General features: G+C 39.7%; 1 protein-coding gene across 1 annotated transcript in view; it reads right to left on the bottom strand.

The window, feature by feature from the left end:
• The window catches only part of PALLD (palladin, cytoskeletal associated protein), a gene marked incomplete at its 3' end in the record, with an annotated part of 424,215 nt that overhangs the window by 223,620 nt on the left and 187,332 nt on the right, over positions 1 to 13,263 (bottom strand). The window contains exon 8 of the mRNA XM_080710225.1: positions 12,840 to 12,863. Coding sequence (XP_080566351.1) covers positions 12,840 to 12,863 — 24 coding nt within the window. The remainder of the gene's footprint in view (positions 1 to 12,839; positions 12,864 to 13,263) is intronic.

Raw genomic sequence — 13,263 nt, 5'->3', positions numbered from 1 at the left:
AACCTGGGAGTGTCCTGACACTGAAAATTCTAATTACCCTCCTTGTTATCCAAAGAACGCATCCGAAACTCATCCGCACAAGGAGATGGGCTGGATGTCCGCTAAGAAATCGGACACAGTGGAGCACAACATCAACTGAGTCAAAAGCCCATTGCAATTGGGACCTGCTGTAATGAGAAGAAAATAGCAGCTCATTCTTAGGAGGTTTTGGAAAACAGCCTCACAGGGAGGCTGCTGACGGAGCGGCGGAACCACAGGCTTTGGACTCCAGTGACGGCCACCTTTGTTTCCTCTTGGCAGGGGTGGCTGGAGCCTTCCTGGCTTTCAGAAACACCTGGTTTCTTCCTGCGTGGGCATCAAGGCCTTGTTCCCTTGCCTATCTTCCCAGGGCTCCGTGCTGCTTGGAAAGGTCTTCTTTCTAACCCAGTGGGTTTTCTATGCCTGGAGAAACCGAGTTTCCCGAGATAACTTAGAAAAATGCATTGCCAGTTCAATGCCTGAGAGTGCTGCCACTGTCAATGCAGACCTCACTTGGTGTCTGAAACTGACATGTAAAGAATGCATAAAAATTAGGCCGAGCGGGTGTGGTGGCGCACGCTTGTAATCCCAGCCGTCGGGAGGCAGAGACCAGAGGATCTTGGTTCACCGACAGACTCAGCTACTTAGCGAGGCCCCGTTTCAAAAAATAAAAAAGAGTAAGAAATAGAACCGGGGGTGTAGCTTGGAGGTAAAATACTGTTGGGTACCATCCCTAGTACCGGAAAAAAAATGCATAAAAATGAGTGCAGCTTCTTAGAGAATCAGTGTGGAGGGAAATGGAACCACCCTATGACCCGGTGAATCACTCCTGGGTTTCTTTTTAAAGAGACTGAAATCAGAATATTTTAGTGATATCTATGTTTAGAGCAGCACAATTCACAATTTCCAAATTATAGAGCCATCTTAGGGGTCTATCCACAGATGAATAGATTATGAAATTATGAGCTCTACACACCATGGAATTCTACTCAGCCATAAAGAAGAACAAAATTATGACATTTGCAGGAAAATGGGTGGAACTAGAGAAGATGATGCTAAGTGAGATTAGTCAGTCACAAAAAGTAAAGGGTCATATGGTTTCTTTAGTATGTGAAAGACAGGGAGAAACTGGAACATAAGAGGGACTCCAGATAAAGGGAAAAAACCCAGGGGCAAAATGGAGGGAGGAGCGCTAGGAAAGAGCGGTGATGGTGGTGGTGGTGGTGGTGTGTGTGTGTGTGTGAATTAATGAAGGAAACACTTCCATTAACACTATGTATATATATATGTGTGTGTGTGTGTATATATATATGATCAATGCCAGTATCAAGATCATCTAGGAAGAAAGGGAGAGGGTGGGGCAGAATCTAGAGGGAAACACACCAACTGCGGTGTGCAGGTATGTCTCTGTCACGCTGGACTTCATTCTGCTGTGTAATTGCAATGCACCAGTTAAAGTATATTAAAAAAATAAAGTCAGCACAAAATTTGCTCGGGGAGGGAGGGAACAAAGAGGTCTTAGAGTGATGAGCTGGATGACATTTAAAGAGTTCCTTCTGATGCTTTCTATGGTACGTGGTTCTTTTAGCTCCATCAACTTAACAAAGCCTGAGGCTGTGTGTGTAGCTACTACCTCAGAGGACTCTTAAAAACAAAAGTCTGAATGGATGCCATTTTCAATATGATCCACATAAAAATAAAAAATTAAAAAATAAAATTTTTATTATTCTTTCATCTTTTTATGACGTAGAGGACACATTCGGGATCCCCCATGTGGTATAAGAAGCCCCAGTTTTTGCCTGGCTGGGTCTGTGCCTCTCATCTCCTTGGCTCTGAGGGCACCAGCTCTTGGGCAGCGTCTCCTGAGCCCCATTCCCTGTCCTTAGGCCCCACCTGAAGTAGTTTATCTTTCCTACTCAGCATTATATTTCTCCATAAACATTACTTTCTCAGAGAGTTCTTTGTTTTGAGGAGACTTGGTCAGATCTACCTCCTACATGTGACCTTAGGATGGCAACCTTTCCCTGGAGATATCTATCAAAACTATAATTAAATCATTTATGGCACAATTAGCTTATTTGTTTCTGGTTTCCTGACTAGAGCTTTACTTTCAAGAGCAGGAACTATTTGTTTTGTTCACGGCTGTGTATTCTCAGTATTTAGTACACAGCAGGCTCTCCATAATTACTTTTGTATAAATGCACAGATAAAATTTAGGTTGAAGGAAAATAAATAAAATACTTGCTTTACAAAAAGACTGTTTTGTAGAGAAATTCTCAGTAAGACTGATTTTTCTACAAGCTTTCTTTGTGTATTTCAAATTTAATTGAAATTGAACAGAATTCATTTCTTTTAGATTTTCAGGAACACTTCTAAGTGTAAAATAAAGTTAGAACTGCAGATAGTGGATGACCAACTGAACATTTATGAAAGTTATGAACTTAAAAAAAATCTGGGGGTATAGCATGTGTGAAACCCTGGGTTCAATCCCCAGCACTGCAATCATGGTACTAATAATACTTTTTTTTTTTTTTTTTTTTTTGGTGGTCTTGGGGATGGAACCCAGGGGCCCTCTACCTCTGGGCTACACTCCCAGGCCTATTTTATATTTTATTTGGAGACAGGGTCTCTTGAGCCAGCTGAGGCTGGCTTCGAACCTGCACGATCCTCCTGTCTCAGCCTCCCAAGCGCAGGGATTACACGCGTGCGCCACCACGCCCGGCTTAATAATACATTTTTAAAAATAAGCAAATAAAACCACATAATGGCTCATCTTGTAAGAAAAAAGAGAAAAATAAGCATGAGGCTATTATTTTAGTGATTGCATGCCCTGCTATGTCACATTTTTAGTAGCTACAATTTTAATCCAGTGCCCCAAAGCTTGTTTAGCTTTTCTTCTCTTGCAAAATGTCATCTGATTGTGTCAAGAGGCTCAGGTTTTGTTGAGAGAAAGACGCAGCAGAGCTTTTAGTGGTTCTGACATTATAAAAATGAGAGGAGCCACGAGGAAATGAGAAAAGTCAGGTTGTAATACTGGATTTTCATCTGGTAGCATCTTAGTTGAAAAAGACCTGTAGGACATCTGTGAAATAAATTTGGTAAAGAGTAGAAATCAGGAAATGACTGCTTTTGTCAAATAAAGGGAGTTAGGGATTTATCTGTACTCAGAAAGTCTTTCCAGTATAAATGGAAATATTTAAAGTTATTAATAACTTTAATTATGATCCACTTTAATCCAATTTTCCTAAGTTTGAGTTCCTGAGGTCTTTTTAAACTTGATGATATATAATAAATTACTAAGTCAGAAACAATTTTTATTGGTAATAAATTCTGGGTTTTTATATTTTACCACTACCTAACAATTACTTAATTATAGCAGTATCTCCCAAAAGGCAATCCCAAATTTCATTCAGGTTTTTGGATGTACTTAATACAAAGAAAAACCAATTCTTTTGGGGACAGTCCCAAAATAATGAAATAGCAAGGATAAGATCCCTGGGTCCTTTGGGCTCTGAGTGGACATTTTCATTCATATTTTCTTTACAGATTTATTTGGGGGTCCAAAATAACTAAAAAGAAATCAAGCTTTTCATTGGAAAACCACATGCTTTGGCAAAGACAACCGGGTTAAAAAAAAAAAAAATCCTGGGCTAAAAGCAACAAGATGAAATTCAGTATGAGTGAATGTAAGGTTTGTACTTAGCCGGGTGTGGTGGACACGCTTGTAATCCCAGCATTTGGGAGGCTGAGACAGGAGGATAGAGTTTGAGGACAGCCTCAGCTATTTAGTGAGGCACTCTGCAACTCAGTGAGACCCTGTTTCATAATAAAGAATAAAAAGTAGGGCTGGGGGTATAGTTTTAAGGTAGAATGCCCCTGAGTTCCATCCCCAGTACTGCAAAAAAAAAAAAAAATTGTACTAATACTGGGAGGGGAGAGGGCACTAAGATCTACATTATGATGTCAGACTACAATGCACCAATAAAAATATACATATATAGCCGGGCAGGGTGGCTCGCGCTTGTAATCCCAGTGCTTGGGAGGCTTAGGCAGGAGGATCGCACAGGTTCAACGCCAGCCTCAGCTACTGAGTGAGACCCTGTTTCCAAAGAAAGTATAAAATAGGTCTGGAAATATAGCCCGGAGGTAGAAGAGCCCTTGGGTTTCACCCCCAGTACCACAACATATATATATATATATAAAATTAAAAAGAGCCGGGTGTGGTGGTGCATGCTAGTAATCCTCGGGCTTGGGAGGCTGAGACAGGAGGATCGTGCAGGTTTGAAGCCAGCCTCAGCTACTTAGTGAGACCCTGTTTCCAAAGAAAGTATAAAATAGTCTGGAAGTATAGCCCAGAGGTAAAAGAGCCTCTGGGTTTCACACCCAGTACCACAACATATATATACATACATATATATATATATATATATATATATATATATATATATATATATTTTTTTTTTTTTTTTTTTAAACAGCCGGGCATGGTGGTGCTAGCTATTAATCCCCAGGCTTGGGAGGCTGAGACAGGAGGATCGCGCAGGTTCGAAGCCAGCCTCAGCTACTTAGTGAGGCTTTCAGCAACTTAGTGAGACCCTGTTTCAAATAAAATATAAAATAGGGCTGGGAGTATAGCCTGGAGGTAGAAAAGCTTCTGGGTACCCCTAGTACCACCAAAGTACGTACATACATACATACATACATACATACATAAAATTAAAAAAATAAATTTAAGTGTAAACACACACAAAAAAAGAATCTTTAAAATCTGTGCGTTATATCACATAGAGAGAAGGATATTTGAAACGTGCACTTTAAGGAATTGCAATGAAATTAGTCCTGTGGATCAAGAAATAAAATATTACTGCTTTAGAGATGCCGTGTTGGCCCTCCTCGATTTAATCTTCTTTTGTCTTTTGACATAACCATTCCTTTGTCTGGGTGTTTACCACCTATGTATGTACCCTCTTTTAAAAAATATGCTCTTAAAAAAATTGGGTAACAAGCATGTATCTTGTTGTGTAAAGAAAAGGCAACCTTGTCAGTGTTAGAAAAAAGCTCCTAGGCACCATTTGAGTTCATGATCTAGCTTTAAGTTCCATGAAGGTTACAAATATCCTACAGAGCCCTCAGTGAGCCGGGTCAGGAGGGCTCCTGGGAAGTGAGAGGCTTCCCTCAGCGGGCAGCCTGGCGGGCCGAGTGGACACAGAAGCTGGCCGTCCAGCGGGGAGAGTTGGTGGGGCAGATGTCACTGTATTTTCTCTTTCTAAACTCAATATGGCCAAGTTCCAGATCTCAGAATGGGGTGAGAGCAGAACACTTCTGTGTATGTGTGGTGGTGGTGGTGGTGGTGGTGGTGGTGGTGGTGGTGTTGGGATGACCAGTCTTTTTAGCTGATCCAGGTGGCAGTGCACAGAGGAGGAAGCAGGACAACCAAGGGGGATGGATGGCAATTTGGTTGAGTTTATCACCCAGCCACACTGTCCTCTGAGTGAAAGATGGGCTGGACCAGCGGCCAGGAACCTCTTAGTGGAGAAATCCAGCGTGTTGTCTCTGGAGTCACACTGTGCTGATCTAAACTCCCCCTTTATTCTCCAGGCACAGCTGTTACCCTCCTGGTGGTTCCTTTTGATCTCTTGATTTCTGTTCCCCACATCTGCATCTTTCTCCTTCTGGGTTCTCTTGTGGTGAAGGACATCTCCCACAAAGGAGTGTGGAGAAGAAAATTTTGAGACCTTGCAAGTCTGAAAATATCTTTACCAGCTCTTTGCATAGAACTGATGGTTTGGCTGTGGGTAGGATTCTAAGTGGGAGGTCATTTGACTTTTGAGTTTTTAAGGTCTTGCCTCAGTGTGTCTTTGAGGTTAGTGTGGCTCTTGAGGAGCCTAACCCTTTCTGATCTTACTAGCTTGAAAATCAACTGATGTGTTCTCCCTGGGCACCTGTGGGAGAATCTCCTGGTCCTGGATATTCTAAACTTCACCATGATGGCCGCCTCTCTGAGTTTTTCCCATACATTGTACACTTGATATGTTTTTTCACTCTGGAAATAGATGTGTTTCAGTTTGGAAATTAAAAAAAAATTATTTCACTGGCAATTCTCTTTCTCCTTCTTTCATTTCTCCTCCTGGAATCTCATTTACGCACACGTAATGTGCTTGGGCTGGTTCTCTAACTTCTCCAACTTTCTAACCTGTTTTCTCTTAGATTCCTTCTTTATTGGTTTGCTCTATTTCTATCCAATATTTTCTCAACTTTCATTTGTACTGCCAACTTTTTCATCCACCACCCTTTTAAAGCTTTTCACTTTACCTCTTGGATCGCTGATTTTCTTAATCTTATTTGGGAAAGATTTTCTTATTTGTTTTGTCTTATATTTTCTTCTCTTTGCAAAGCTGTTTCCCCCCAAATTGCTTATTTCTCTCTTCTATCATTCATGTTAGAGATTTTCTTAAGATTTCTTTCTTTCTTTTTTTTTTTTTTTTTTGCGGTGCTGGGGATGGAACCCAGGGGCATTCTACCTTCAAGCTATACCCCCAACCCTATTTTTTATTCTTTACTTGAAACAGAGTCTCAACGAGTTGCAAAGGGCCTCACTAAGTAGCTGATGATATCCATGAACTGCAATCCTCCTATCTCAGCCTCCTGAAAGCTGGGATTATAAGTGTGCGCAACCATACTCAGCTCTTAAGATTTCTTTTATGTCTGCTCCTCTGACATGCTTGGTTATGAGTTGGTTAGAAACTCTAAGAACAAGAGAAGAGCTTGCCAACTGGCTTTCCTTGTAGCATAATCTAGGTGGTGTCTTTGAAGGAGAAACTTCCAAATAGTTATCTATGCATTTTTTTCTCTAGAGATATTCAGATTATCTCAAAGGACTTCTTTGGTCTTACCAAGAGGTAAAGTTCACAGGCTAGCTAGTATTCTAGAAGATGGGTAGGTACAAGGAAGAAGGTCGGAAGTGGATGCATTCACCACTTTGAGAGCAGAGTAATTCAATTTTCTTTTTGGTGAAAACTCAAATGTAACTTGAGTCTTTCTTCCTTTTCCCTGAGACTAAACCAATCTTTTTTGGATCATGGAGTCTTCAGTATTATTTTTTATGGTGTTCTTAAGTCAACAGGTATATCTAATAGTTCCATTTATTAGCTAGTTATTTCCAAAGAACTTACTAAGTATTTATGTCTAAGCAAGTTAGGTACTATTTAAAAACAATACATACATGTTGAAAAAGTAGTATTCTGTTCTTAAAATACCCTGATTAATAAAAATAAAATTATAACTGTAAAATAAAAAATGGATGTGTGCATTTGTTGGGTGCTGTACAACTTTTTTCTTTTTTGGTGGTACTGGGGTTCCTGGAAGCCCTTCTACCTCTGGGCTACACTCCCAGACCTATTTTTACATTTTTATTTGGAAACAGGGTCTCCTAAGCCAGCACGCGCGGCTGGCTTCGAACCTGTGCGATCCTCCTGTCACTGCCTCCCAAGTGCGGGGATTATAAGCGTGCGCCACCACACCCAGCTTTGCTGTACAACTTCTTTTAGAGTGAGATTGGACACAGTCAACCTCATCTTACAAGTCCAACAGATTTTCATGTGGTACTTGCTTTTTATTACACAGCAATTAAAAACTCAATTTTTCAAAGATATGATGTCATAGAAAAGAAAGTACAGTGATGTGGTATTGAATTCTGAACCGGTTTTAGCTAGTCATTGTTATATCTGTCAGACGTCAAGTTCAATGTTTGCATCAAAATTTCAGACATATGAGAGCAGCCCTGTCAGTTTGGAAAAGCACAGGTAGTATTCTGTCATATAATTCAGGAAGCATAGGTTTCACACAACCTAATTTTGTTTTACACACTTACTTTAACCCAGAATCCTAATCTAAATTTGGGTTATATTTTTAACTGTGCACAATCTGCTGAGCTCTCAATAAACATCCCACTACTGCCTTCCTTAGCACATGTAATTAAGTAAAATTTACATCACATTTTGAATCACAAAATAGAAACATGAACTCAATGATATAAGATGTTGGATGGGCCCTATTGGCTAGAAGAGATTCCTATTGAAAGTAGAGGTACCATACTTTCACACGTATAATTCGCCAACCAGTAAGACAATTTTTGTGGTTTTAATTTTGCGTATCATTAGTGCGGTAGAAGTAACTCAGTACAGTTTGTGGTTCTTTCCCGACAGCTGAGTAAGAGCCTGAGTATTAACAGCTGTCAAATGATTCTTCCCCCTCTCTCCAGACTAGTCTTTGAAGGATTTCATCAGTACAAAGTCAGAATGTCAAAGAAGAAGGCCAGGGTAGGTAATATGACAAACGGATGTTGGTCTTCAGTATGCTGACTAGCTATTAATTCACAAAACAGTCTGAAAAGATTTGTGTTGCAAGCTGACTTCTGTCTAGACAGAGAGGGGAGTGTAAAACACATTAGACAGATACAACACAGTAGTGACAAGAAAAACCTGTTTCCGTTGCACAAATGCATGCTGTTTCTTTCTTTATCTAATTATCTCATCCCTAAAGGGGAAACATCTAGGTACCAGGGCATTGGGATTTTATTTTTAAACATTTAAACCATCTCGCCCATGATTATGGAAGGAGAGTGAAGGATAAAGGGAAAGGAGATAAGAATAAGGGAGTTAAATGGAGAAAGAGAGGAGAAGGAGGGAAAAAAGAAGGTGGGGGGCAAATGAGGGGAAAGAGAACAGACAGAGAGTAGGAAAGAGTGACTGTGTCAGAGGAAGGGAAGAGAGGGTCATAAAATAGGAATGTTTATGTGTTTTGCTGAATTTCAAAGGCTATTTATGTCTTAACATTTGGAAAACATCACTGACCCTGTCCTATAAAATTTATCTCTGATCCTTATAGTCCTGTTTGCTTTTCTCCTTTCCACATAACAGTAGCTAAAAAAGCAGTGATGGGAGAGGCCAGATCCTACAATCATTCTACATAGTTGGATATATCAGTGGCTCAGTGGCCCATTAGATATAACAATCCATTAGGGCAATTAACAAAAGTAGCCAGGTGAGGTGGTGCATGCCTGTAATCCCAGTACTTGGGAAGCTGAGACAGGAGGATTCTAATAAGACCTTGTTTCCAAACAATAAAAGTAAAAAAAAAAAAGCTGAGGAGGGAAGGTAGTACAGAGGCAGAATGCTCTTGGGTTCAATCCTCAGTAACACACACACACACACACAAAAAAAAAAAAATAAATAAATAAAAATCTGATATATATGAAATTATATATATACTACATATATAAATTTCTCCTTGACATAGAAATTTCAAGGTCAATGAAAGAAAAATAATTGACAATTAGTAAGAGAATCATACCTAGCTTTGTTAGGCACAACAAAATCTTGCTTAAATACAAATCAGCTTTAAAATGTGTTTGTTCTGCCAGAGAACTACAGTAATATATGCATACCCATGTATATAGCAGCACAGTGCACAAAAATAGCCAAATTATGAACCCAACCTAGGTGTCCATCAACAAAGGAATGGATTACAAAATTATGGGAAATATACACAATGGAATTCTACTCAGTAATAAAGAAGAACAAAATCATATCATAACAAAATTTGCAAGAAAATAGAAAGACCTGGTAAACATTGTGTTAAGTGAGACTAGCCAATCACAGAAAGTGAAGGGTCATATGTGTTCTCTAATATGTGCAAGCTAGGGAGTAACTGGGATACCAGAGGGACTCCAGATAATGGAGGGGAAACCTCAATGGAGCCACAGAGGAGGTCTAAAAGAAGAGGAGGAGGAAGACTGAGGTTCATTAATGGAAATACTACCATAATGCTGTGTACATACATGAATATACCAATGTCAATTACAGTACTTTTTGTATTGGGAAGGGGAGAAATGAGGAGGTAGGGGGCACCAAATGTTATGTGCATGTATTTCACTGTCAACATGCACCAATAAAAGCACATTAAAAAATAAAATGTGCTTGTTCTGAAGTTTTGACTCATAGCAAGCAGCTCATATAAGCATTCACTTGGGTCGTCATTCTTGTGCTTGAGCTTTTGTTGTTTAAAATAAGTGACTATAGCTGGGCATGGTGGCGCACGCTTGTAATCCCAGCATTTGGGAGGCTGAGACCTGAGGATCGCGGTTTGCGGATGGCCTCAGCTACTTAAGCCCTCCGCAACTCAGTGAGACCCAGTTTCAAAATAAAGAATAAAAAATTGGGCAGGGGGTGTAGCTCAGAGGTCAAATACCCCTGGGTTCCATCCCCAGACCTGCAAAAAAAAAAAAAAGGAGGAAAAATAAGTGACTGGATTTTATTTAGCACTGCGTGCCAATAGTAGATCCCCTGAAGCAGAGCATTTTAATGCTTTGCTGTAAAAGAGGAAGGAGCAATCCTAGTTGTGTTGTAATGAACATATTTGTGGACAAATGACCAGAGGCCAAGGAAAGCTCATTGTATTTTTTAATGGGTCCTGAGTACATTTTCCCCCATTTGTATTAGCTGATTTGCATGAAACATTTCTCCGTTAGAAATACTTGGTTTTAGCAAATGCTATCTATTGTTGTTGGAATAGAGGCATCTATTTTCTTGAATGCTTTCAGACATAACTAAAGCAAAAATAAAAATAACACTCAGCAAATGTGGAGAGGAATATTCTTTATATGATTCCAAGACATGGGGTTTAAAAGGAATGCCGTTCTTATCATATGCTTCTCTACATGATTTTGCTATATTAAGCCATAAAGAATTTCAGTATGTCCTAGAGGTCTGATGACTCCAGGAAACTGCTTAGGATTAATCTTATTAAATAGTTTATGATCGTACCATATTTTAGAGGCAAAACAGCAAGCCATAACTGAAACAGGAGTGTATATAAGATGAAGGATAAGGGCATGGGAGGAGGGGCAAGTGATATCTCCATCCTTCCTCTTCCCCAAATGTGTTCCTTTATATTATATTAGTGTTTTCAATGTTCAAATATGTCCATACTCAAAACTAAACTGTGCAGCTTTTTAAAAAGGTTTTAAAATTTTGGATGATGGCTAGCGTTCAGCTTTCCAACCTAGATTATGAAAGACATAATCATCAACACCTAAGTAGATGGTGATACTGTATTAATGCAACACAATTTTTAAAAAGTTGCATATATTTGTTTAAAATACAATATGCAATATCAAAAGCAACCTTAGTCCATTCCAGTAGCAATGTGTTTAAAACTTTTGGCCCAATATTTCAGTCTTATTAGTACATAAAACATTAAAAGACATAAATTTCCCATGTTACACATAGTAAACTATTTTTTATTTTTACGGTGCTGGTGATTGAACCCAGGGGCAATCTACCTCCAAGCTATACCCACAGCCCTATTTTTTTATTCCTTATTTTGAAATAGGGTCTCACTAAGTTGCAGACAGCCTCACTAGTAGCTAAGGCTTGTTTTGAACCTGTAATTCTCCTGTTTAAGCCTCCCAAGTATTGGGATTACAAGCATGCGCCACCATGCATAAACTTTCTTATAGACAAAAGATACTGGGTTCCTACTTTCCTGTCTGTGCCCCTATCATGTATCTATCTATGATTATCTAAAAGAGCAAATGCAAGAGCTGTGCCCTAACTCCCTATAGGATTTCCATATTAGATCATGCAGTAGATTTAGCCTTAGAAGTTCCATGCATTAGGGAACTATAAAATTATTCAATTGTACACAAAGACATATCCCAGACGAAATATGAAGTGGTGTATTTCTTCAGTCTGGGAAGCGACTGCAGTATTTGATGTGGTGACTGACACATTGGTGGGGTGACACGCTCTAGTTGTAACTCAGAAGGCAGCAGATCAATTCCAGTTGCCCCCAAGGGATGCTGAGAAGCACCCTTTAAACTTAGATCCTGATGGATCCAAGACCTGCTGTTCAGCTGTGAAAGAACCAGGAGCTGCTCACAGTAATCTGACCTGCAGCAGCTCACAGAAAACCCTCAGGTTCCCAGGGAAAGGTCAGGGTCAGGTCACACTTCCCAAGCCACATCTGGCGAGACCTGCCTGATGCTGAAGCAGAAGCACAAGCAGCAAAGCAGGCAAAGGGCTTGTTTTTCTACTCTTTGTAAGAAGCCAATGGAACTGTGGCTTTGTTGATGGGAAAAGATACAAAAGAAAGCTGTCTGGAGGAGAACATGCTATGAAATACCTGGACAGACATCTCTTGGTCCATGAGGAATTATAAATATACAGGAGGTGAAGGCAGAGAATATTTGCTCCCAGGGCTTCTGGATCACAGAGCTCTCTGATGATTTCTAGTGATGTGGTAATAAAGAAATCCTAGGACAAGATGACTTTCTTCATGCTTGCAGGAAGCAGAAGTTTATGGCTCAGGGCACATAACTAGAAGTGTCTGTGGGGTTCAATTTGCTCACATCTTGGGGTGGCTCTCATCAGAGGCACATTTCTAAGCCAGGGTGTCTAACCCTTATGGGCTCTGCTCAGTAGAAATATGCAGCAGACTGTTCTTTTCTGAACTGTTAGGAAGACATCTTTTCATCATTAGTTTACTGCTTTCTGAGCACCAACAACTAGATTTTTTAAAAAGCTTTAAGTCACTGAACTTGACCTTCTTCTTGTTTGAATGGCACTTAATGTTTCACTAATAAAGAGGCTGATGTAAAATGCAGGGTACAGATCCCATGTTAAAGAAGACATTGTCTTTAAGGGGGTTTCAGATTTCCAGGGAATTGCAAAAACATGGTTTTGCTTATGGCTTTAACACAGAAACAAAGGACTATTGAAACCCAAATGATACATTAACCCCACCACAATGAAGATTCTTACCAGGTTCAGCTGTAGATCTAGGTTCTGTTTGCCATGTAAGAAGAAGAAGAAAAAAATTAAAACAGTGTATTAGAATAGGGTTCCATAAATAGCAAACTTCCTTTCCTTTTCTGATACCTTGTCTAGGACATCTGCAGAAATATTACAGACAACCTCCATAATACAAAAGAGTTGAAGCAATAGCAGGTCAATTTACATTGCTCTATGAATGGAAACTTGGATTCCAGCAACACCTTACACAAGAAGTTTTAAAAAACGTAGTTAATAGATGGGCTCTAGACTTGTGATCCTCCTAAAATATTCTCCCAACTTTAAGTTGAAAGAATATATATCTTTCATTAGTCTCAAAGGGGCCACAGTTTTCATTTACCGGCCCTCACACACTGTGGATTCTATAGTCTCACCTCGTTTTGAATACAGAAAT

The sequence above is a fragment of the Muscardinus avellanarius genome, assembly GCF_963383645.1.
Source record: "Muscardinus avellanarius genome assembly, chromosome: 14".
Lineage (NCBI taxonomy): Eukaryota > Metazoa > Chordata > Mammalia > Rodentia > Gliridae > Muscardinus > Muscardinus avellanarius.
Note: the sequence above shows the minus strand (reverse complement) of the source record. Positions and strands in the feature narration are given on the sequence as shown.